The sequence below is a fragment of the Cupressus sempervirens genome, chromosome 10 (genome assembly GCF_028749045.1).
Source record: "Cupressus sempervirens isolate cs-2001-9-10 chromosome 10, ASM2874904v1, whole genome shotgun sequence".
Lineage (NCBI taxonomy): Eukaryota > Viridiplantae > Streptophyta > Pinopsida > Cupressales > Cupressaceae > Cupressus > Cupressus sempervirens.
The window spans coordinates 155,545,231-155,571,014 of NC_143127.1; the positions used below are offsets into that span (position 1 = coordinate 155,545,231).

General features: G+C 35.1%; 1 protein-coding gene across 1 annotated transcript; it reads left to right on the forward strand.

Moving 5' to 3' along the window:
• Positions 1-327: 327 nt before the first annotated feature.
• On the forward strand, positions 328-19,559 carry RH36 (RNA helicase 36). The gene is made up of 6 exons (XM_089807883.1): positions 328-1,054; positions 1,810-2,132; positions 6,041-6,244; positions 6,436-6,517; positions 18,789-18,887; positions 18,998-19,559. The coding sequence occupies exons 1-6, from the start codon at positions 458-460 to the stop codon at positions 19,157-19,159; spliced, it is 1,467 nt and encodes a 488-aa protein (XP_089664009.1). The 5' UTR covers positions 328-457; the 3' UTR covers positions 19,160-19,559.
• Positions 19,560-25,784: the final 6,225 nt, after the last annotated feature.

Consider the following 25,784-nt stretch of genomic DNA (forward strand, 5'->3'; position numbering starts at 1 on the left):
TAGGAATTAAACTATTTAGTAATTTATTATTGTCAAATTTTTTTTAAAATAATAAATATAAAGAGAAAAATAGATTAAAAGAATGATTTAAGATAGATTTGTTCTTCTTATGAACTTAATGTAAAACATTTTCAATTCTTTGTTACTTATATAATATTGCACTATATAGAAATTGATAAAAATATATTAAATAACAAATTCAATATCTTACAAATTAAATTACTTAGTAATTTATTACTCCCAATAATAATAATAATAATAACAAATATAAGAAAAAAATAGATTAAAAGAATGATTTAAGTTCGACTTGTTGCTCTTATGAACCCTGCGTCGTAGAAGGCGGGGGAGTAATAATAATTAGCGCTGCCAAGACAGACTGAGTATAGGTGCGGTAGTATTTGAATTTTGATTATTTAGATTCATTGCGATTGCGGGTTTGCCATCTCCACACGCTGTAATGGCAAATTCTGAAGATGAAGAAGATCCAGCAACAACGGCAGAACCATCGCTTTTCTCAAAAGGCGCCTTGAAACAAAGGAAGAAAAAGGCAGCTCAACTAGAGCATCGATCATCCCCACTCAAACCGAAAGTTTTTAATTCCGGCGATTTAACGGGCTTTGAAGAATTAGGACTATCAGAATGGGCTGTACAGATATGCAAAGAGCTGGGCATGAAGCAACCGACACCTGTTCAAAAACAATGCATTCCAGAAATACTCAGAGGGAAGGACGTGATGGGTATAGCACAGACGGGCAGCGGCAAGACGGCGGCATTTGCGTTGCCCATTCTGAACAAACTAGCGGAGAATCCGTATGGTGTGTTTGCACTTGTGATTACTCCTACGAGGGAATTAGCGTATCAGCTGGCGGAGCAGTTTAGAGCCCTTGGCTCCCCACTTCATCTGCGCTGCACGGTGGTCGTGGGCGGGATGAATTTGATCATTCAGACCCAGGCCTTGATGGAGCGGCCTCATGTTGTCATTGCCACGCCGGGCCGTTTGAAGTCTCTGCTGACGGAAAATCCTGACGTTCCCAATGTCCTTTCGAGAGCCAAGGTATGGCGGGCACTTTTCCGTTTTTCTATTTTCTATTCAAATGTCTGCGTTTTCTATGATTTTTTAGGGTTTAAGTTTTATGCAATACTCAAGGCTTGAGTGGGCCTGACAATGAAAAAACTGTTTTTAAGTGGGGTTTTTTTTAGGGTTTGGGGTTTAGGGTTTTCTAGGGTATGGTATGTGTCTGTCCTGTGAAGGTGGGTTGGTGTTAATCCATTATTTAAAACCTTAACTATCCAATTTGAAGCTCCTCAATCTGCAAGTGTAATACAGACTCATCTAGTTGCCCAGTTGTTAAGGTTTCTTGATTCGAATTGTAAAAATACAGTTTTCAAACAGAAATATATGATTAAATGTTTACTGTGTCTATTGAGAATTCAATATATAAGAAGGAATTATTTCAATAATCATTTTGGTAAATGGGATTATGACCTTTCAGGGCTTAAACACCTTAAATTAATTGGTTCTGTGAGAATGAGATTGGGGGATGCCTTTGACATGGTACGAATAAGCTCAAATCTCAAATTTAAGATTTGTAAACCATGATTATCTCTGAGTTTGCTACATAATCGTTGATTCATTACATTTGCTCCTATTGTTTTTGATCTTAGAAGTAATGGACTGTGGAAACCTCACAATATTGGTTTTCTGAAAATTTTAATGAATGTTTGGATGCACCTAGTTGTTGTTTACATTTGTTTGTCAACTTAATTGTTGTCTGTATTATATACTACTGGTTGATCATGGGAGTGCAGTTTCTTGTTTTGGATGAAGCAGATCGTGTGTTGGATGTGGGCTTTGAGGAAGAATTGAAGGGAATATTTCAATATTTGCCTAAAGAACGCCAAACCCTTTTGTTTTCAGCAACAATGACTGGTGATTTAAAAGCATTGCATGAGTTGTCTGGAGAAAAGGCATACTTTTATGAGGCATATGAGGGGTTCAAGACTGTTGAATCTTTGAAGCAGCAGTATGTTTTTGTTCCTGAAAATGTAAAAGATGTCTATCTTGTTCACATTATTTCTATGATGGAAGATAATGGCATCAGGTCTGCCATAATTTTTGTTTCTACTTGCAGGTACTTCTCTTGATTTCAGCGTGCCTTTAAAATGTTATTAGTTTCAAATTCTATAAACTTGAATGAAAATACGATTGGTGCATTTTTTCTTCCAAAATTGGGTTGAATAGTCTTCAATGTTCTGGCATTTTGATTCTTTTATAGTTCTATACCAATTTTGCCGGGTCTTCTTAAAGTGAGAGGTGATCAATGAGTATTTTTCAGGGAACAGTTAATTTTTCAATTTGGTTTAGCACCTTTTGTCCTACTTTGGATGATAATCGTTGAGTCTGTCTTGACTTCATCTTTCTTAGTGGCAAAATCTTTTGCCTGCTTCACTCCTTCCACAAGCATTCTAGCCTCAGCTTCATTATTTGTAGCCTTTAGGATGAAGATGGATAAGGTCCCAACCATTACATTTCCAGCTGAGCATTTATGCTGCCCATGAAAGGCTTACTTGGGATGCCACTTGAATATCCATCAAAGTACACAGCTTGAAATAAGTGCATTAGATGGTGTTAGGGGTGTTAGCTTTTCACGTTTCCTATTCACTAATGTTTTTTTCTTGCCCATATATGGAGGACTTTTGGTCTTTATTCTTTTTCTCCTTGATCATGATTTTTTAATGTAATTTCCCCCCTTTTATGCCTCCCTTAGTATTAGTACTAACTAGCAGGATTGGCCTATTACTGGGCTCACGTAGGTAAATGTGATGGATGGGGAACCATCTCAGGGGCTATGATGACATATTGTGGCGTTTGGAGCTAGTTTAATCAGTCCTGAACAGCTTCCTATATTCTATGAGTCCCTATTTTCTAGGGTTGAACAGGAAGCTAGCAGTGATGTACCAGAGGGCCTCCAGGATCATCCTGGATGTGTCTGGCACAGTTCCTAGATTTTAGGAGAGTTCTAAATCCCAGAAGAGTTCCTAAATTTTAGGAAGGAACTGCCAGTCATCTCATGGCAGCCAAACAACAGCAAAAGACCACCATCTTCAGACAGAACTCAGATTGGAGGCCAGATCAGCGAGATATGAATTATTGAGGAATAATTTAGTAATTTCTATAGTTTTGGGAATTGATAAAATAATAATAAAGTCACTTAGAATAAAATAATTACAACAGCCCTTATGGCACTTTTCCCTAGGAGTCATACGTTGAGATTATATTTTAATGAAAAGGCCCTCTTTAGAATGATGAAAGCCCCCCCTCATGGATTGAACTCTGTAGAGAGGAATGTTAATTACAAAACATATTTTAATGTTATTAAAAAAATAGAATCCTAATGAGTTTGAACTGACTTGGAGGGGAAATGATTTGATTAAAATGAAGGCTTGTGGAGCCATTAGCTGATTTTTTTGGGGCTGAGAAAGAAAACTCTCAGCACTTTTGGGAAGCCTACAGGTGTGAGACACAATGCTAGGGCTCCTACATGTGAAAGGCAGACGGCTACTGCGAGAATTTTGGCAAAAATCAGAGAAGTACAGATCAGAATGTGGCAGAGGTAGCATCTGTGGTCTACAGTTCAGAATGTGGGCTGTAAGAAAATCAGCCTGAATCAAATTTGCAGTCCCAGTACTAGGCATTACCAGGTCAGGGATTTATTCTGAATTATATACATTGTTTTATCGTCATATATAACTTCATTTGGTGTGACATTTATGCTACTGTCTTCCAATTTCAGATTTACTCATCATAAATTCAGAAATTAAATTAAGGAATTATAGTGTTAAGTTAGAAAGAAATCTGCATCTACTTCAGATTAGCTCCTTTGTAGTTTAATTGCTTCTTTTCAATTGTTACCGAAAAACCTAAAAAAATACAAAACTCCAAAAAAAGCAACAAAAAAAAAACATTCAATATGCCTGTCAAAGTCAAGCAATTAAAAAACGTAAAATGGGAATGTATATTACAGTGGTATCTTAGCAGGCTTTCTCCTGCCATACTGTGGTCAGATTCAGTTGAACGAGTAATCAGCAGTTTGTGACTTACTTGAGGCGAGACATTTCCAGAGATTTTAAAATCAGGGACACTTTGGCAGACAACATGGCTGAGAGAGATAAGGGAAAACCTAGATCTGGGAATCAGGAGCTATAATGGAAGAAAATTCAACACCATTATGGATATGATGTCCCAGCTGTTTGGGCAGTCAGCTAAAACAAAATCAGAATAGAGATGAGCAACCACATTATATTCAGGAGAGAGCAACAGGTCACTTGGAGACGTTCACCATCTAGTATGACACCAGGACCTTTACGGCCTGTATTTACTCCACAGGAGGAGTCATGTATTCCACAGGGCAGAGGATCAGATTTACAGATTTCAGTGACAGTGGAGATTCACCATTACTACACAGAGTATATGACACTACCACCCGAGGTCAGAGAACTTTTGACACTTGAGCAGTTTATTTATCAGAAGAGGCTTAGAGTAGGTTCAACATGTAGGCCAGATCAGAGGGCACCGCAGGGTACCAGGGAATTTCAGTAGGCTGTGAGCAAGTTAACCTTGCCACAATCTCATGTTAGTGATAAATGTACAGCTTGTGCTTGTGTGTAGAAGTTAGATAATTACCTGTCATTGAAACCCATGTCAGAGAAGGAGCCAATCAGATTTGCTACTTACACTTGGATGGAGTTGCTCATGAGTGGTGGTACCATGGGTTGATTACACTAGGGCACCATTACATTACCTCTTAGGATGAGTTCACCAATAGTTCATTGAGCATTTTGATTGCAAGGAGCCAGAGATAATGTAATGGTGATAAACTCTACTTTTATAGTTTTATGTGGAATGATCTCTGATGTGACTTCTGATGCTTAGCCCTGAAAGATGCTTGATCTGAACTTGGATATAGATTCTGATTGCCTGTGTTAGAGAATATAATTTTGATTTCCACCTATGATTATTGCCCTGATTAACCATTAAATGAATGACATTATGGAATTGCTGTTACAGAATATAAGCTTCCCGTTCAAGCCATTTGCATATAAAATATATGAAGACCCTCCCATGCCATATAAAATGGTCTTGCTTTTATACCCATCATACAGAAGAAACGAGGCGACTCATTCAAAGAGGGGAGACTTGTCCCGAGGGATGTGACTTCTTCAGGAAGTTGGTCTCTTCGTATTCTTATCAATTTTAACATGTTCTAGCACTGACTTTTTATTCCACCATGGGTCGATTTGATCCTTTTTTAATGTCTTTAACATAGGTGCCACTTAGAGAGGTCGGCCATGGTCTGTTTAATTTTTTATTAGCTTTCCTTACTGTTGTTGGCCAGCATGAAATAAAAATAACTTTGGGTCGGCCCAAAATCAAATTTATTTTCCATGAAATGAATCGGCCACAAACAATGAAAAGTCGTCTTTCTAAAATCTTCAAAGGAAGTCAGCCATTTATTATTTTAGTCTCTCTTTTCAGCCTTCATCAAATGTGTTTTTATTGAAGAAGACAACCAGACTTAATAAAGAAGTTACTGCTTCTCTTCTTATCAAACTAGTTGTTGCTTGCCTTATTCGTTTTTTAATTCTCAACACAAAATGAAACTTTCATTTAATTAAATTGTTTTTCTTAGCATTTTCGATTTTCTTGGCTGCTGTGATTAGGATTTCTGACAGGGAATATGACAATATCTAACTGTCCAATGTCACCCTGAACCCTTCAGAAGTACATACTTTGTTTAGATTCTTTTGTTTGTCTATGCATTGTTGATTTATTGTTGTGTTGATATAATTTTATGATGTTGTTCCTTATATTCTAATACATCCGTCTGGAGGCTAAAATGCATTTCATGATTCTAATGAGTAAAATGCTTGATTCTTTGTAGGATTAAATTGTACTGTAATAATTTTTAATCATTTGTAGGAGTAATGTGTACATAAATAAGAGACATTGGAATGACAACTGTTAACATAATGGCTTCAGGACATGCCATCTTCTTAGTTTGCTGCTGGAGGAAGTTGGTCTGGAAGCAGTGGCATTACATTCTCTCAAAACACAGTCGTCAAGGCTTGCTGCTGTTCATTGTTTCAAGTCTGGACAGGTCCCAATTTTGTTAGCAACTGATGTAGCGAGTCGTGGTCTGGACATTCCAACTGTTGATCTTGTTATCAATTATGATATCCCAAGGTTGGAGGTTTATGTTTTCATTCCTAACTTTTATCTTTCATAATGTACAAATATGATGTTTGTTTGATGAATTGATGCTGGTATTTTATTTTATATAAAGCTTTGAAGGACAAAATTTAATGGATACACGCTCTCTTGTGATTTGACAACCTTATATTACTTTGATTATAAAAGAAAATTGTGAACTGCAGGTACCCTCGTGATTATGTTCATCGAGTAGGCCGTACTGCTAGGGCTGGAAGGGGAGGGCAAGCTGTGAGCATTGTGACACAGGTTTGTAAGATTTGAATTCAAGTAACGATCTTGATATGAAGGAACATAAAATGTGAAGTTATTGTTTCAGCAAAACAATGAGGTGGTTAGTGTATTTATTAATGCATTCGGGTTTAGATTATATAAATATAAAAAGGGTATGACGTAGTGGCCCAGTGATCACATGTCCAGGCAACTTAATACCGTGTGTTGAACTTTTGTTTGACTTTTTCCATCTTTGAGTCTGTGATGAGATTCTTATGTGTTAGAAGCATCATCAGTGAGCTGTGAGATTTTGAATAATATCTCTGAACATTAATTTGAGTCTCTCTTTTATTATCATGATTGTTTAAAATCACAGGAATAGGCTTTCACAATAGTATGTATTTTCAGAAAAACAGTCCTTGTCGTTTTAGTTTCTGTTTTGATGTAATTTAAGCATTAATTGTCTGTCTACAGAAGAGAGCCTGCCCGAATTCTCCATTCACAAACAAATTCATAGCGTTTTCTGTCTAAACTGGACTTTAGATGACACACTTTGAAGAAGAACATCTTTGCTTTCTGAGCTCAGTCACACAGATCTTCATTGACTTAGAAAATTTGCATTTCAATTTTGAGCTAAATTACCGATTTGGGTTTGGGGACGGATTTGGGTTCGAGAATCAGATTTGTGATTCATGATTTTTTTCCCATTATGATTCGAAAGGTTTTGTGAGTGTGTATACATATATATGATAATGTTGTAGCTTCAGTCAGATTGGTTTGATCAAGAGATAAACTGTTTTATTCAGTCATTATGGTTACTACTTAAACATTATTATCTCTGATTAATAATCATTAAATAATTCATATACAGTTATATATCTATATACATATAATTAAGTATTATACACACACACATTTGTATTGTTTTAATATCTTCTAATGATTATTATTCTGAGTACTTATTGATCAATACTCAAATCTGATTGGATCGATAATCTGTGTGGAACAGTTGTCATACAAATTATATACTGCAATCCAATTGATATATTTATCATGCAGATCATATTCTTGATAAAAGGCAATTATTATTATGCAGTTCACATTGTAATGAAACGGCACCTTGTGTTGTTATGAACTGATGACAGCAATTCATCAGATATGCCCCATGTAGGGTCATGTCCCTACGTGGCTTAGGCCATGTAGATACATGGCTTACATGGGACATGCCTGTTTGTCTCATATATATTATCAAGATCGCTGCAAATTGGAAGACATAGAATACAACACTGCTAATACAGTCGCAACATTTGCATTTTATATTGAAAGTAATCTCAAGGATATACTTACAGGTTTGCAGCCAAAATCATATATACAAACCTGCAAGCAGAATTTGGTTAATTACATCAGCAAGAAGACTCAAGTTGTGAATCCATCACATCAAGGGATATATGTAAATTTTAAAGAAGGGCATTAAATCTGATCCTATTTCTTTAACATGGTATTAGTGATATCCAACGACTTGCCATAAAGGTTTTTCTTTAAATCTATTATGTTGTGTAACATGTGATGATACTTGACAACAAGCTATAATTGTAGTTACCCTAATCCATTATAGTGGATAACACGTGGTGATATCTGATGACATGCTATAATGGTGATCATCTCTAAATTCTTTATGGTGGATAGCATATAATGGTAGAAATCCTAGTTCTTTATGGTGGATAGCACATATGGTAATATCCAACGATATGCTATAAAGATAAGTTCTACATCCACTGTGGTGGATATTGTATAAGTTAATATATTTCCACCTAATATAAAAAAGCCAACCTAGCTAAAGAGGGAGTGTTGATTTTATTGTATCTATGGTCAGATTCCTTTAGGTTGACATAGATAACATAAATGTTGTAATAATATAATTATTTTATTAACAATAATTATATAATATATATTATGAAATGGAAAATATAATTATTATATTCATAATAATTAGATGAGGGGAATGTCAAAGGGGGTGGATGGCTTAGGATTGATAGTGCAAATGTTATGGTCTTGGAAGAACTTGGTGTTATGTTTTGATGGCTGTTCCCATTAATACTATGAACAATGTGAAAGGCTTTAGCACATTTAGCAAGGATGAAGTTAATACTTGAAGGCACACTTTTGGAAGGTACATATCCATGCCCTTGGTCACTGGGGTAATTCTTTGGAAGCACAAGTTCTATAGTTCCCTATTTATGTAGGGCAAGACCTTTGCCTTCATATCCTATGTTTTTGCAAACATGGAGGTTCGTGGCATATATATCCGTAGGTAATGAAGGTCGAGGTTGGCTGTATAATGAGGGAGAGAGGTGTAGATTACTCACATAAAGAGTCCTGTAATCTATGCTCTCTACATCCTTTACTAATGACCTTAGTTGAGATAGGTTGAGGTGGATGCAAGCAAGGAATGAGTGATACAAGATGATGATAATGGAGGTATGATATCATTGATTGCACAATGATGGGAGCAATTAGAGCTACCCTCCATTTATTTGCAATAATGCAAGGATTGAGAAGGATAGTTATTTTACTTTTCTTATGGGGGACATTGATGGATTGATATATGTGAAAGGCACAACCTACATTGCATGTATCAATGGGTGATTGAGGACTTTATTTGGAAGATCAATGTCTATGACTTGGAAAATAGTTTCCCCGATAACAAGTCCAACCTGAATAGGCAAGTAAATGGTTCCTCGTGATTCTTGTTTTGCATCATCATAAGCTTTAAAAGTAATCCTCGTTTAGGTATCCATAGCATCCTTATTATATCCCAATTGCCTTGTTAAACTTAGGGTACAATTTTTTAATCTAAGTCCCACCATCTATGAGGATTTGTTTAATTTTTGTTTATGGATAATGACTTTGATATGAAGGGTGTTATTGTGCGATGTTTTTTCAATAGTGGATAAATCCTTTCTAGTGGATACGAGGTGATGCTGCAAGGATAGGTACCCTATTATGGCTTGGGATTTGTTGGTGTTAATGTTATTCATGATTCATGATTCTTGAAAGCTATCTCTAAAATCTGCTTATGTATTTAGGAAGTCAAGAGGAATCCTAAAGTGGAGATTTGGTTGGGTTGTTTTCTTCTATGGTTTGGGAGGTTGTATGGAGTGGATTGTTGAGAGGACGAGGAAACTCCTATAGATGGTGACCTTTTCTTCAACGTGTGGTTATATTACAACTTGGACTTTTAATGGGTAGCCACTTGAGATTAACTTTGTTAAGTTCTACCAATTATGGAAGGATAACATGGGGAGCTATGGATATTATTAGTGCAATTGTGGATACAATCCTTGTTGGAAGTGGAGGTGTTGCCTTCACCATGCTTGAGGAAAAGCTTTATTCATACTATTGATCATTTGAGGAATACAATGGGTGGCCTTTTACTTCTATTTTACTGCAATTTGATGAGATCTTGCATGTAGTTCTAAAGTATTATACATTTGGGCATATCATGGCCTTTTATTTGATTGTATTCACAATATTATTATCCTTGTACCATGTGGGTTTTGGTTGGTTTCGTTGAATTTTTTTGTTGCGGGCAATTTGATCACAATTACTTGGACTTGCTTTTGGAAAGCTACTTACATGGCCTTCATCAATCAAGTGTTTTGGGGGAATGTTAAGAGGGGAATGGATGTTTGGGGTGGTTGATTTTGTTGCATTTGATGACTGGTTTTGACATGGTTGTGATTTGGTAGTGTGTGTGGTTGGCTGGACTCCTCTGGGTATTTTAACTCTAGTGGTGTATCACGATAATAGATAAACGTCTATTATTAGTTAATGGTAATCTATTTGTAATCTATTGTAAATATTAGAGTGTTTCCAATATTTAGTTAGCTGTAGATAACTGTTAGTTTTCTCCTAGCTAGATTAGAAAGTTTCTATTCTTTACGATCGTTTCCTAAGGAAACATCGTTCCATTCTTTTGTATATATAGACCTCTCAGTCTCTGTTAATAACAAACAAGTGTTTTATCTCTAGTGGTGTATTACGATAATAGATAAAAGTCTATTATTAGTTAATGGTAATCTATTTGTAATCTATTGTAAATATTAGAATCTTTCTAATATTTAGTTAGCTTTTGATAATTGTTAGTTTTCTCCTAGCTAGAATAAAAAGTTTATATTCATTATGATCGTTTCTTAAGGAAACATCGTTCCATTCTTTTGTATATATAGACCTCTCGGTCTCTGTTAATAACAAACAAGTATTTTACCAATTACTTCGTAATATGGTATTAGAGCCAATATTTAAATTTTTTTCAATTAAATTTATAATTTCTTTTGAAATTATTTGTTTAAATTTTTCGAAATTATTTCAATCAATTTCTATACAACCCACCTAGGGTTTTTTGCCTTGAGGAATTCGAATACTGAAACATGTTTGGTTCTGAAGATTTGCAATGTCTGCAAATGCCGTCCATACAAAAAAAAATGGTCATTTTTGTTTATATATGTTCATTTTTTCTCCTGCAAAAAAGGACACAAATTGCGACTTCTAAAAATGGGTCTATTATTGCTTCTTTTTTTTGCTTCTATTCTCAAATCACAACTTCTAAAATCGCAAGTCTTTGGTGATCACGACTCCTTTGGTCATGACCTTTAACAAAAAATCGTGAGTTTGTTTGAGTGAACAAGTGCCGGTTTTTTTGCAGACAATTTTATGCATTCTTCTCTCCATACACGTGCTTGCTACACCATTATTTGGTGCCCTCCAAGAACCTGGAATCAAAAAAATTCCAAGTTCAAAAATTAGGGTTTTGAAGAAGACCCTAGTCGGCATCCATTGAAGGTCATATTTGCGGAAAAAAATGTTATTTTCTAGTAAAGAAACGTCAAGCTTTTTCCAGGATTGGATGTGCATGGATGATCGTTGTTGAAGAGGGTATAACCAATCTTTTCGAGAGCTCAATTGGGTTGTCGTTCGTTTTTTTTGGGTGCCTCGATTTTTGAGCGAGCGGATCCAGAAACCAACAACATATTCTTTATGGGTTTTTTGAGCTCTCTTTTGGGTCATCCTTCAAATGTTCTAGTTCTTCCATTTTTTGCCTCGAAGAACGTGCTGTCACAAATTTTAATATTTTTCATTGAAAAACGTGCCATGGCATCTCTAACAAACATTATGCTTGAGAAACAACTCAAAATTCAATGGTTGAAATTATGGCACTTGGAAGCAGTGGATCATAGCAATTTTTGAATATTGGAATACCGATCAAATTATTTTGGGTGTTACGAAATGTCCGACTATTCCTGGTATTGATCAGGATACATGGGATTTGAATAATCAAGAGGCTCTATTGTAAATATTAGAATGTTTCTAATATTTAGTTAGTTGTAGATAACCGTTAGTTTTCTCTTAGCTAGAATATAAAATTTCTATTATTTACGATCATTTCCTAAGGAAACATCATTCCATTCTTTTGTATATATAGACGTCTCGGTCTTTGTTAATAATAAGCAAGTATTTTACCAATTATTTCGTAATATGGTAAAGATGGTTTGGGTATGATTTTTGCAAAATGGGGAGGGGGTTAGAAGATGGGTGAAGGTTTGATGTTGAATTGGAAGCTCCTCTTTATGTTTGTGGAAGGTTGGAATTATCGGATGGTTGAATTCGATATGGTCTCCATAAGTAATTCAAAGGGTTGGTCAAGTTGGGTTCTTTTCTTTTGATTGTGATAGATCATAATTTGGTAGAATTCTAGCCTCACTTTGGATTATTATAGCAAGAAATTTTTCCTTATTCTCTTGAATAAGTTGATCCATTCGAGCCATTGCTTCAGGATTTCGGGCAAACTATATTAATCTTAGTGGATACTTTGGTTGTAGAACTAGAGTTTAATCTACATTTTATGTTTGGGGGGATGAAGGTGTAACTTTTCATTGGGTTGTAGGATTGAAAAGCTAATTTGATATTTCTGTGATGTAGGTGTTTAAATTCATTTGTCTTTTATCTTGTGGTCTTGTGAGTGGCATGCAAGATAGAGGCTAGTTGGGTTAAAACAAGATGAAGGCTAGATATTAAGGATTGACGATCTAGATTTGACTTTTAGCCAAATATAATTTTTGTTTTGTTTTGGATTTAAATGGATAATGACTTTGATATATATATATATATTTTTGAAGGGAATGTTGCACATATGAATAATGGGTTGCCATTCATGTCAAACTTGTTATTGATGTCAGCTATGTTCTGGAAGTTATGTTCAGCAGTGTTCCTGTGTGTTTCAACATCAGTCGTGTATGTATGTGTTGGCATTTATGTACAAAGATTGTTGGAAATTAGTGTATAAAGTATTTTCGGATGACTTAGGTCTTCTCTTGAGCATTGGAAATGATTTTAGTTGTCTGCACAAGAAAATGGCCAAGTATGACTATTCCAGTGAACAATCTGCCAAACTGTGTTTTTCTTTTTGGTCTGCATTGTTGTGGATTGATTCATTTCATCTGTAGTTGGTATATGTTGTTGATAGATGTCAAATGTTGATGCATCTCAGGTTAAATGGTTCCATCTAGTCCAAAAAAAATGTTATGGTGTTTTCAGTTTCAGCTTGACAATGACTGTAACAGTTTGTAGGAATGCTTTGCATTCCTCCACCTTTAGTTGTTGCAGCACTTCAATATTGATATGTTGGTTTCAAGTGATGATATCTATGCATTCACAATAGTTCAGGAGGTCTGCACTACATTCTATGTTTGTTTGACCGACACACATTAACAGTGATATTATTATGGTGAATCAATATTGTATTAAACAAAGGAGATGAAAACTCTTTAAATAGATTTACAAAGACCATGTTTCTAGTAGGAAACAATCGTGAACCAAAGACAAAAATAGAAATTATCTAAAAAGCTAAAGACTGACTAAGATGACCTTTAAGAAAAATTATTATATTCTAATTCCCTCCCTAAATGGTCATCGTCTAACTACCTTGCAAGAGACTGTACATGTCTTGCGGTCATCAAATTCTTCAGAGCATTCTACCGTTGTTGAGACCCTCCCTGGATCTGTACAATCTTAATGACCAAGAGTAGCCAAAATTCATCTAGAAAAATTGAGAAGGCTGTCCCCTTCTTCAGAATGATCTGCAACAAGAGGCTTGCCACTAACCCTCGTAAAATCTAGAAAACTTCTGACCAAAATTCATCACAAAATGTGCAATTAGATGTTGGATAACAGAGCTGTCCCTCCATGTACCCAGAGACACACACCAAGATCAAACCCGCCAAACTTTTGCAGAAGAACAGGCCACCCCAAAACAAACTACAAAAAACCACGATTTTTGAGGGAAACAATTGCCAAAATGATGATTACAAATCATCATGTTTTTGGAAAAAACAAAGGTTGACGGAGATGGGAGTATATGGGTACTTTGGGTACAGGTACAGGTATGAGTACAGCTATTTTTCAAAATAGGGGATGGGGGTACTTGGGTATGTCAGTTTTTTTAATATAATTTATATTTTATAGAAAATTTGAAAATATGAGTCATGACAATGAGTTCTCAAAACAAGAACAGTGATAAAGTTTATTGTTATCAATATTGTATCAAAGTTTCAAACTGATTACATATTGAATTAAACTTGATAAACAACAAGCTGATATGCAAACAAAAAACTGAAACAAAGAGTATAAATCCTAATCAAGGTCCTTAGCTACGATGCTCTCCACTAAGTAGCTTTTAGTATCCAGTACTTCGGTATATGGGATATGTGTCCCTGGTACCCAATATGCATCCCAGGTGTATGGGTATGAGTACTCATGCAACTATGGAAAAACGGTAAAAACCCACAAAGGAAATCCCATGCAACTTTGCAAATTACAATATTTAAAAACGATTTGAGGATAAAGTCAAAAAACCACATAGGTAGCTGGCACAAAATCCAAGAGATGGATCAACATACAAAACATTAATTTTTAAGGGAGAAAAATGGTAAAACATTTCTAGAAACTAGAGAGCCCTCCTTGACAAGAACAAACCCTTAATTTTGAAGAAAAATCATAAACCCAAAACAATTATATTTTTGAAGGGACAAAGTTATTCAAACCCATCAAATTTCTTTTAAAGGGATAAAAATAATGAAAACCCATAAGAAACCTGTGAATTTTTTTAAAAAGTGAAACAATTACGTAAATCCATCAAGAAACCTGGTTCATGCAGCAAAACACAAGGCTTCACATGGTAAACAACATATGCAAGTAACATGCATTCGTACAAAAGCACATGCAAGCACCATGCAACCCTAAAAAATCAAAGTCTTCTGCTTAAACCAGGAAATTGTGTGATCGAATCCCTTGTCTAGACTGGCAATTTTAAGCAAAAATCTTCGAAGATGAACCACAAAATTTTCATAGAATACCTACAGCGATTTTTATTTTAAAAATAAAATAAAAAATTGCAGACAAAAAATTCCACATCAGAAGAGGCGTGTTTTTTTTTCTTTTTTTGAAAATTCACCAAATTTTATGAAATCCCATCAGTCCGCTCTAATACCATGTTATGGCAAATTGATGTTGTATCAAATATAGGAGATGAAAGCTCCTTATGTAAATTTATAAAGATCATGTTTCTATTATGAAGCAATTGTGAACTAAAGTCAAAAATAGAAACTACCTAATATCCTAAAGACTAAGATAAGCATTGAAGAAACATTAGACGATATTCTAATAGATATTCTTTGGGTCAGATTCAAGATGTTTTCGTCCATGCGGTGACAATGGTAATGATATAGGATCAAGAGGAAGGTATATTGACATGTTGTGATACCTCGCACATCTTCTTTCCCTTCCACATGCTTTGGAGATTGTGTTTGGGGCCAATGGTCTATGTTGCATGTTACATCTAATTAGGCTAACCTAATTAATGTTATTTTGTATTGTGTTGATACATAAAGGCGGATATCTTTCAGAGATTGGTGAATGAGTTTTGTATGATTGCAATGATATATTATGAAGTGTGAAGGTGCGAATGTGCAAACAAGCAGTGATGAAGTCAATTAGAGATGTATGAATAACGAATTGTAATCAATCTTTCAAAGAATGCACTTCTAGTTAGTTCAATCACAATAATTATTTGTAATCATTACTACTGTACCTTGCTCTGAAGAAAGTTATCTTCAATTATTAGCAAGTTTTTGTGTCTTGCACTAAGGTTGTGCAACTTAGTTTGCAAGTCCATTTCAAGACTAGTGAGCTCCTTGGCCTCCAGCCTACATTGTAATTAGTTCTTCATATAGTGAATGTGATTCTCATTGTGGTTTTCCAACAGTAGGTTTTCCATGTAAAAACTGTGGTGTCATGTATGTTATTTTTTCGTTTTAGTTGTTTACTTCTGTACATAAGTTGAATGGAATGGATGTTTAATAATTGGTTAAGTTTTAATACATGCTGATTCACCCCCCGAGCATTTGAAGTGTTCAGGTTATTGACGATGAAAGTGCAAGTTGGGTGGCCAAGGATGGATGAAAGATCAGACAATGTCTATGCTGAGAAATTTGAAGTCTAATTCCAAAATGTTGAGATAATGTTTATGGCTAAGATTAAAGCAACAAAGTGGAAGTTGTAAATGTTGGAACGGGGAAGATTTGGTTGCATGATGTTGGTGAGAACTTATGGGAAATTTGGAAGGAGGTGACAGTTGACTGTGGTATGTGGTCAAGAATTAAATCTAAATGTGTTGGAATGTTTTAATGAAATGGATATGGGAATGTTTAGAATGGACTAATTAATGAAGATGATAATGCATGATAGGTTGTGAATTTGGGAAATGGAAATTGTTGTGAACTGGGGTTGTTTGGATTGGTTTTCAAAGTCCATCTAACATCAACTAAGCCAAAATTTTGGTCAATATGGCTTAATGTATCAAACAAAGGGGTCTAGTTGACTGCTTTTTGTGCAATAGTGCAAGTGTTTAAGTACAAGTTGAAAGTTTTGAGTGGTGCATGGACTAAATGATAGGTTGAAAGCATTGAAAAGTGTAGGTACGAAAATACAAAGCTCAAGCTCTAAATGGGAGAGTGGTGGTGTTGATACAATGTAGGTGCCAAATGGTAGGGTGGAAGCACTGAAATACTACAAATGTATAGGTTAAAAATGTTTTGTCGTGAGGTTTGATTTGCTTATACTGGTTTAGCACAAGAAAACATGCCAAGCACTTGAGCACAATTCTAAAACTATTCAAGTGGATGGAACTTCTAGCGTGGGCCCACAATATAGTTAGCCATTAATACAATCTATGTTTGTGGGATGGTTAGGGTGAGTCATGTTGCATGAAATTCAATTACCTAGGGTGGTTAAAGGCTTTACCTAAGGTTAACTTTATCTCAACACATGGAGGTACTTATGAATAAGTTCACAGGGTGCTCGGCTTGCACCACACTGAGAGATCACTGAAAGGTCTTTACAAAGATTTACAAGCTTTCCAAGGGAGTTCTCAAAATATGACAAGGGTAAGTGAGGTTCAGTTTATGAATACTAGCCTGTATGCAAGCATGGGTCGGGTGCATACTCTTAGACCAACCTTGCATATTGTGTTACTAGGGGCCTGGAGGATTCACCAAACACAATGTGACTATATTAAGGTATAACTTTTACTCTTTCTACTTTATATACTGTCAATAAATACTAGTTCTAGCCTATTATCTTTTCTCCCCATAGGCTAAATCATTATGTTAATAAAGGGGGTTAAGTGTTTGATTAAATAAAAGAAGGAAAATCTTAAAAAGGAGGAACATAAGTTATGGCTCAAGTCTTTCCTAAGCCAGGAGGGTGAATTATTAAATGTGAGGTGGCAAACATTATTATTTGCCCAAGTTGCTAAATAAAAGAATTAGAAGGAAATCGATAGCTTTCTGGCTGGGTTTTTTTATAAAAGGACCGATTGGGGTTTGAGGATAGACTCATTATATTCCGATCAAACAATTTTATCTTTGCAAGTTTTTTTCGAAGAAAGCTTTCGAGGACGCCAATCCTGTGAAGATAATCTTCTGGATGCACCCCAGGAGGCTCAGAAAAACTATCACAGTGATAAAGTGCCTTGAGTCATGTTGGTGGTGAATTTACATGCAGTTGAGGGCAAATAAACAGCTTAAAGGTATAAAGGTAGTATCGACAATCTGCAATAATCCAAGACACTTCTGTGGTCTAATCTGTATGCAAACAGTTAGTATGTTTATCAAAGCTCCTGGAAATGGAAGTCATAGCATGCATGAGGGTCTAGATGCCAATCGACTAGTCTGAGACTGCGATTGCAGACAGTGATCAGGACGTATTTTCTTGTATGCTTGACTTAGAATTGATTATTCACAAATACGTACTGTGTAATTAGTTTGTTGAAATCTCAAGAAAATTCAATAACAATTGCTCATCATTGCATTAGTTTTTTATCTGTTTGGAGTTAATTAAATTCTCACTGCTGTATATTGCTCAAGCTTGAAGAGAACTGAGAAAAGGATATTTCCAGTTTATGGTTGAGGTTCTTCCTTGGAGTGATGAAATTCCCAAGCAAGCTTATTGGGAAATGTAATGTTAGGTGTTTCTGATCACCCAAGATTTGCATGAAGTGCAAGGGGAGAGAATACACACAATCAATACACTAAGATTTAAATTAATGTGGGACTTCTGATCTTAAATTAACTTTCATACTAACTTATGTGCCTAAACTAGTGGAAAGTTAAATGCCTTTGGCTGCTGTTTATGGAAGCAATATATTAGAAATTTCATTTTTATGCATTTGACCAGCAATAGGAAGCGACATTATTTAGTTCTCAGATTAGGCAGAAGGTTAGTTGAAAACTTGTAAAATTAAAATCACGAAACGGAAAAAGCAAGTGCTAAAGAATCAAGCATAAATTCTAAATAGTTTAGGCACTAAATTAATAGAGTGCAAGTATTGAACAACCAAAGTGCTGTTCTAAATCGAAATTGACAAAAACAGAAATGAAAACTCTCCGTGTTTGCTCTAGTACAAGGGAAAAGACATGCTTCTATACTCGATGGAGTGTATTAATTAGCAAAATCCTAAATTATATTTTATTAGCTGGTTAGTATATGTTTGATCAACACTCTTAAATTATATTGTATTTTTCTGTTGTGCATGTTCAGGCCAGTTTTCTAGCTTGTTCTTGTAAAGGCTACACATGAGTTACATGTTCTGCTGAACCACTTCACATTTTCTAGCGCATTAGGCTTGTCTTCTAGTTATTCAATATTTTGCTCTTCAACTCTATCCTAATAGTGTGTCTGAAATTTTCTACAGTATCAAGTGAAGCTCATTCAAGAAATAGAGGCTGTGGTTGGCAAAAAGCTGGAAGAATATGACTGCAAAGAGGATGAGGTGCTCAAAGGTATCACAAAGGTGAGTGGTTCTGTTTCAATAAAGTCGTATTCACTCACTGAATTTTGAGGGGCAGCAAATCAAGATTGTTATTTGTTTTTGCATTTATATTTCTGTTTATGATTCTTCAGGTGTATAAAGCCAAACGGATGGCAACAATGAGGATGGTTGATGGTGGGTTTGAAGACAAAGCAAAAGAAAAGAAAGAAATAAAACTAAAAAGGCTTGTAGAAAGGGGATTGCTCAGTAAGGACCATAAGAAAAAAAGGAAAAGAAAAAACGAGGACAAATAGATAGAGAATGGCATTTAACGTGCAGAACTTCCAGTGGATTTAATAATCAGGAAAGATGTTTCTGATTTCAAAAGGTGCAAATAATCAATTATGTGCAACCCCATCATAACAGTTATCATGCGTTGCAGTATAAATCATTCCTTGTGCCCTTAAAATAGGATCTTAGATCCTACATGTTTCAAACACAATGCCTAGCACACATATTCTCTACAACAAATAGCAGTATTTGCAGAAGGGAAGTTGATGGAACAATTTTTTTGAGAATTAGGTCCAAAGAAGGCTAAATCACTATAATGTCCGAAAGACCTCTGTATTTATATTTTGACTGTTACAACAGTGGGTGGCATTCAATTTTTTTTTAACTAAGAGCCCTGAAAAGGATAGGGAAGTTCAAGTGAAACATTGTCTCCTTTCTCTGCAAAACTTGTTGCATTTTTGTTTTTGTTTTTTAGTGTACAATATTTGAACTTAGCAACATTTATGTGCCTACAACATAAATTTTGTCATGAAACTAAACTTGCTTTGGCAAAACTTGTATTGCATTTTTATTTTGAATTTGATTGGATTAATAACAATCTTAAGATTGAATATTATATTTAATATCTTAGGGATATTCAAATTAGGATAATTAGTTAGTTTAATCCAAACTAGAATAAGTTAATGAAAGATTCGATAACAATGACAAATAAATTTAATCTGGATAATTGAGATGGTACTGAAAGATTCTATAACAATGACAAATAAATGTAATGTGGATAATTGAGATGGGATTGAAATGATAAATCAGAAAATCAGAATTAAGTTTATGAAATGAAAAAAGATGCGCGATAGTGCGATAGCTAGTTTAATATCCCATGGAGGAACATATTTGAAGATATTTAAAAATCATTTTTTATATTTCACTGATACAACTGTTCCAAAATTTGCAAAATAGCTGTACTTTATTCTGGTTAAGACTGCATTTGTTGAAATAATCTCTATGGTTGTGGAAATAATTCGATGCATGAAATTGAACTTCGACCCACAAAAAAACTCAGATTTGTCTGGATTCATGTACGTATGTTTGAAGTGGGGTAGAGGGTGAATGGGCAGGGGAGACATCCAAGCGTTATTTGAGAAATTGATAGCTAATGATTCTTCTCCGCTTATTCCATTTAACTATGATGAACCATTCCCAAAGACAGGTAGGCTTGCATATGAATGCCTTTGATGATGGTACAAATTGATGAAGTGAGCAAGATGTTCTAATGATATTGCTATAACAACGTGTAAATGTGTTGGGGCATGTCACATGATTTCAAATGAGTGAGAGACACCTTTAAATATGGCAACATAATGCACAAAATACATGCAAATGTGTGTTACGTTGGTTCACAATGGCAACGAGGATGAAGTTAGCAAGAGTTAAAAAACGAGGTGTGAATTTTAAAGTAGGTTTTGATATACAACTATAGAAATGGCTTGGGTTGATGTTATGCTCATGGATGTGATTCAAGGTGAAAAATAAGAAACCAAGGGATCGATAGGGGTTATGGGGATGAGTGGTAAAATGATTAGGCCAAGGTTTAATCATGAGCTGTTTAACTTACATTAGAATATAGAGTTTTCAAGTGGTCATCAAGGTTGATTAGGAGATCAAGGTTGATTAGGAAAATCATGATCAGAACAATGTTGAGCACCATCAAAGTGCTTAAAAAGTTGAGGGAGAAAAAAATATCTGATTTGATTCAATTTGGACATCTTTTCATTTTTAAAAAGTTCATTTTTTTTTTTGCCTTTTCCCCTTTTTAGCAAGTTTTTTTTTGGGTACTTTGGACATAAACCTCAAAATAGTTATTTTTAGAAAGTTTTCCTATTTTTAGGCACCTTAGCGTTTGTTTTTTCAATTTTTGGAAATGTTAGGTAGGATAGTGAGTGAGTTGCCTTTAAGAGTAAAAAATAGACATTTGTAGGGTTGAAAATCACCACAAAATCTGTCAAGTGTAAATGGAGATGAACATGTCTTTTCAATTTTTGGAAATGTTAGGTAGGATAGTGAGTGAGTTGCCTTTAAGAGTAAAAAATAGACATTTGTAGGGTTGAAAATCACCACAAAATTTGTCAAGTGTAAATGGAGATGAACATGTCTTAGGCCAGTTGAAGTTCCTCATGAAGGGAAATGACCATGCCTTGTGCCATGAGGAATTCTGCGCAGGCAAGACATGGAAATGTCCAATCCATCTTTAACTCTGACTAGGCAAAATGGCAATAGCTTGCCAAAGCATGAAGTTTGCCCGAAAGAAGATGGCAATGTCCAAGCCATGTTCAAGTTCGTCAAAGAATCTCCAACCAAGCTTAAGTCCACCATAGATAAAAGAGGTCCAAGTTTAAAAATTGAGGAATTAATCCAACACATGGAGAAATTTTCAAAAAATAAATAAATCACCACTAAGAAATACAAATCTAAAATATTCTTTACCAACAAGGTGCAAATCAACGTCAAGAGTAAAATGGAAAGTTTCACTTAAGGTCTTTTGAGAGGATTGAGTTGCCAATTTGATAAAAATGAGAAGGCTAGGTTTGATGAATCTGCCTAATAATGTAAAGTTGCCAAAATGATTGAATTTTTCAACTCTATATTAACATCCTCTTGTTACTTTCATTTTCTTTATTTTTTGATGGATAATAGGTCAATGTCAATTTGTTAGTTATATTAACATCCACTTGTAATTAATTATTATTATTTGTTAAGTTTGAGTAGATTCAAATCCAAGACCTCCCAGATAAGAGGCTCACAATCTACCATTGTGTTGTAGGCTCTTGCCTTAGCCTTGTTACTTTCATGTTTATTCTAAAGCTTCAAGGCGAAAGGTTTATCTCTCAAGATCAAGGAAGGAATTTTTTTTGAAGTTGAAAGTGAATATTTTGGGTAAGGAATATATCAAGAATTTTTAGAAGTGAAGGCATATTTTCATCAATAAATGCAATCAAAAGTATAACTTTTGGGTTCAAATTTCGAAGTTATTAAATTATTTCTTAATTCTGGACTAAATTTCACAAAATTTGTTGAGCTAACTTCTTGCAATATAATGTGATTGTTCAAAAAAAAAAAGTTTTTTAAGAAATTAAAGTTTAAAACTCAAGGCAAAAGGTCCATAACCAGGTTGAAATTTTTGAAGTTTACCTGAAAGTAACGTTCATTTTACATGTTTTCTTGCAAGTAGTTAATGACTACCAAGGAGGGCTTCCAAGAAAAGTCTAGATGAAATTTTCCAATAAAGGAATGCAACATGTATCTAAAACCAACTCCAAGTGGAAAAATGTTGTAGATACCAACGATGGACATTACATGCATGATGGATACTTACGAACACTGATTGCTCGACAATGACCCTGCCCAAGCAATTGGATCTCCACTAGTTGTAGAATGTGTCATATTATTAATTGAGTGTGCTATACATTATAATGTTCAAGGGCATATCATTGTGCCATATGAGAGGGTGTTGGCTTATCGCGAAGAATTGATAATCCAAGAAGCATTCAAGATCCCAAGATACAACTAGACTTCATTTAAAACCAAGGAGGAAACCAAAAGAATTTATGAGGACCAACTTGAAACTTGGATGTACTATTTTATTGACACGATCATTTTGAGGGTCAAAAATGTTCATTTGGTCTCATATAATCAACAAACTTGATGAAGAGTTGAGAAATTTGGAAAGGACAAAATCATTTTACATGAGTTTCTACATTATTTATTTACTAGCAAGAAACTACAGATACACAAGATTGATTTGCACAAGCATGGAAAGCAATACTGAGATTGAATTCAAGGCATATGACTATTACCCATAACTACAACTTGATGAGAATTACCATTTCAAACAAGTGAATAATGCATTTTTAATGTACATTACTAGGACAATATAGGGAGGAACTCATTTGAGGCTTAATCAAGAAGCCAACAACTTGATAAGCATGAATCCTAGGTCATCCATTATCCAAGGTTTATATATATTGCACAAATTTATCAGATGTCCTTACCGACTTCTAATTTATAATACCAATATAATGATATTGCTCAAAGTTCTAAGGTAATAAGAAACATATGAGGGCTTCCAAAGAGAAAAGAAGAATGCTATTTCCTTTCTAGTTTTTATTGGAAATATGATTGAATCTTGCTCATTTGCACAAACAATTAAAGATACCTGGCTAGAGATGTAATGTTATCCATTCACATTTTACCAATCTAGAGTTGATTTTGACCCGCACAATATATATTGGATTGGTGAATGGAGAAAAATACAAACAAAGAGTAGACCTTGGTGAAGTTTTGGAGAATGTTGTAGATGAATTCAATGTCAAGAAAATACATTGGTCTAAGTTTCCTATATGCTTGATTTGAATAACCATTCTTTTCCATATACTGACCAACTAGAGGATGATGGAGATTACACTAAGTTATGCTTCAATGCGAACATGTCACTTCCTCCAGTGAAATGCTCAGATATAGAGCTTGTTGATTAAGGGTGGGCCTTGGATAAGAAGAAGTTTTGGGACAACTTATCTTTAATCATTCAATCCAATCTTGGTCAACATTTTATCATTGGAGGGATTTCAACGCTATTAGAAATGGTGCCGAGAAGAAAGGAGGAATAATTCCTCCTACAAAAGTTAGCGAAGAATTTGACCTATTTATTTAGGCAAACAACCTTCTTGATCCCTCACCCCTCAAATGGCATTTTCACTTGGAACAACATGCACATCTCATCTCAGATTGCAAAAAGGCTAGATAGGTTCCTTGTCTCTCAAAGTTGGAAATTAGAGAACTCAATCATCTCTACAATCTTGGCATTCTCGGGCTCAGATCATTTCCCAATTTAGCTGGATTTGACTAAAATTGCTTCCCAAGACCTCCCAACACTCAAACCTCTTTCAAATTTGAAAGTATGTGGTTTAGGCATCCACACTTCTTGCCTCTTCTTAGGCAATGGTGGGTAAGTGCTCCTCTAAAAGAAGGGAGAAGAATGTTCCAATTCCACAAAAAACTTCAATACATCAAAAAGCAGATTATAATTTGGAATATCAAAGTGTTCAAGAATATATTTGTTCAGAAAGAGGTGGTGAAAAAGGAACTGGAAGACATCAACACACATATCATTTGGCATGGGTTAGATCCCCTCATCTTTACAAGGCAAAAGGAGAAGCATGATGAGTGGAGTGAATTAAGTTGTAGAGAAGAGGAATACTGGAGACAACAATCCCATGATCTATGGCTCAAAGAGGGCAACATAAATACAAAGTTCTTCCATACTTCAACTAAACATTGCAGATCGACCAATATTATGTTCAACATTAAAGATGCTGAGCTAGGATCTACCATCTTGGATCTTGTGGGCATTCAAAATGAAGGGATCCAATTCTTTCCTAACTTTCTTGATCCTCCTTCGTGTCCCCTGCAAGATGAGAACAAGTTATAGGATTTGATTGATGCTATCCCAACACTTGTCTCTCAACAAGATAATGATTCTTTATTGGCCCCATTCTCATTGGAGGAAATCCATGGGTGGTTCTCTCTCTCACTCCATGTAAAACCCTTGGCACAGATGCGTTTATTGCTCTCATTAAAAAAAAAATGTTGGGACCTCATTTGCTGGGACTTGCTGTCAACTTTGAAGGAGGTTAGAAGGAATCCTACTATGTTCAAACACTTCAATACTACTAATGTTGCAATCATCGCGAAGACTTCCGAGCCTCAATCTTTTGCTGATTTTAGATCCATTTCTCTTTGCAATACCATTTAAAAGATTTTACCAAATCTATCTATTTAAGGTTGCAACCAATTTTGAAGCAAATTATATCCCCTGAGCAGGGTGGTTTTGTTCTCGGTAAAGAAACTATGGAAGGTGCACTTCTTGTCCATGAGGCTCTGCATTGCATCAAATAAAAATACAATTCCTTCTTTTGTTATCAAACTAGATATAATGAAGGCCTATGACAGAGTGAATCGGTCCTTCCTCTTGAAAGTCTTAAGGAAATTTGGGTTTGCTGATAAATGGTGTAGATGGATTAATGCCTGTATATTAGGTGCCTTTTACTCAACGATTATCAAAGGATCACCTGCCGGTTTCTTTAAATCTTCCCAAGGAGTTAGACAAGGTGACCCACTCTCTCCAACACTATTTATTCTCATGGCTGAAGCTCTTAGCAGAATCATCACTTCCCGACACTCTCAAGACCTCTAGAGTAGTGTCAAAATTGAGAAAACAAACCTATCAGTCACCCATTCCCTGTTTGTAGATGATACTCTATTATTTAGTTATGCATGCATCTCAAAGGCAAGACAAACTAAGTTGAAATTTTTAGGGCAAAAAATTAACCCTCCAAAATCTAAGATATTCTTCTTTAATGTGAGTAAGTACATCACAAACATAATCTATAGAATAGTAAACTTTTCAAGGGATACTCTTCCTTCTGCATACCTTGGCAGTCCCTTCTTCATGGGTCCTAGCAAAGCCATATATTGGAAGTCATTTATTGACAGAATTAGGAAACATACACTTGAATGCAAAGTATGTTGGTTGTCACTTTCTAGGAAAATACTTCTAATAAAATCCATCCTCTTTGCCATCCCGAATCATTACTT

Bases quoted from the DNA above. Each gene is read 5' to 3' on its own strand.
- RH36 (XM_089807883.1), top strand. From the start codon at position 458: ATGGCAAATTCTGAAGATGAAGAAGATCCAGCAACAACGGCAGAACCA. The intron at 6,245-6,435 runs GTTGGAGGTTTA...TGTGAACTGCAG, and splicing joins ATCAATTATGATATCCCAAG to GTACCCTCGTGATTATGTTC. The intron at 18,888-18,997 runs GTGAGTGGTTCT...ATGATTCTTCAG, and splicing joins TGCTCAAAGGTATCACAAAG to GTGTATAAAGCCAAACGGAT.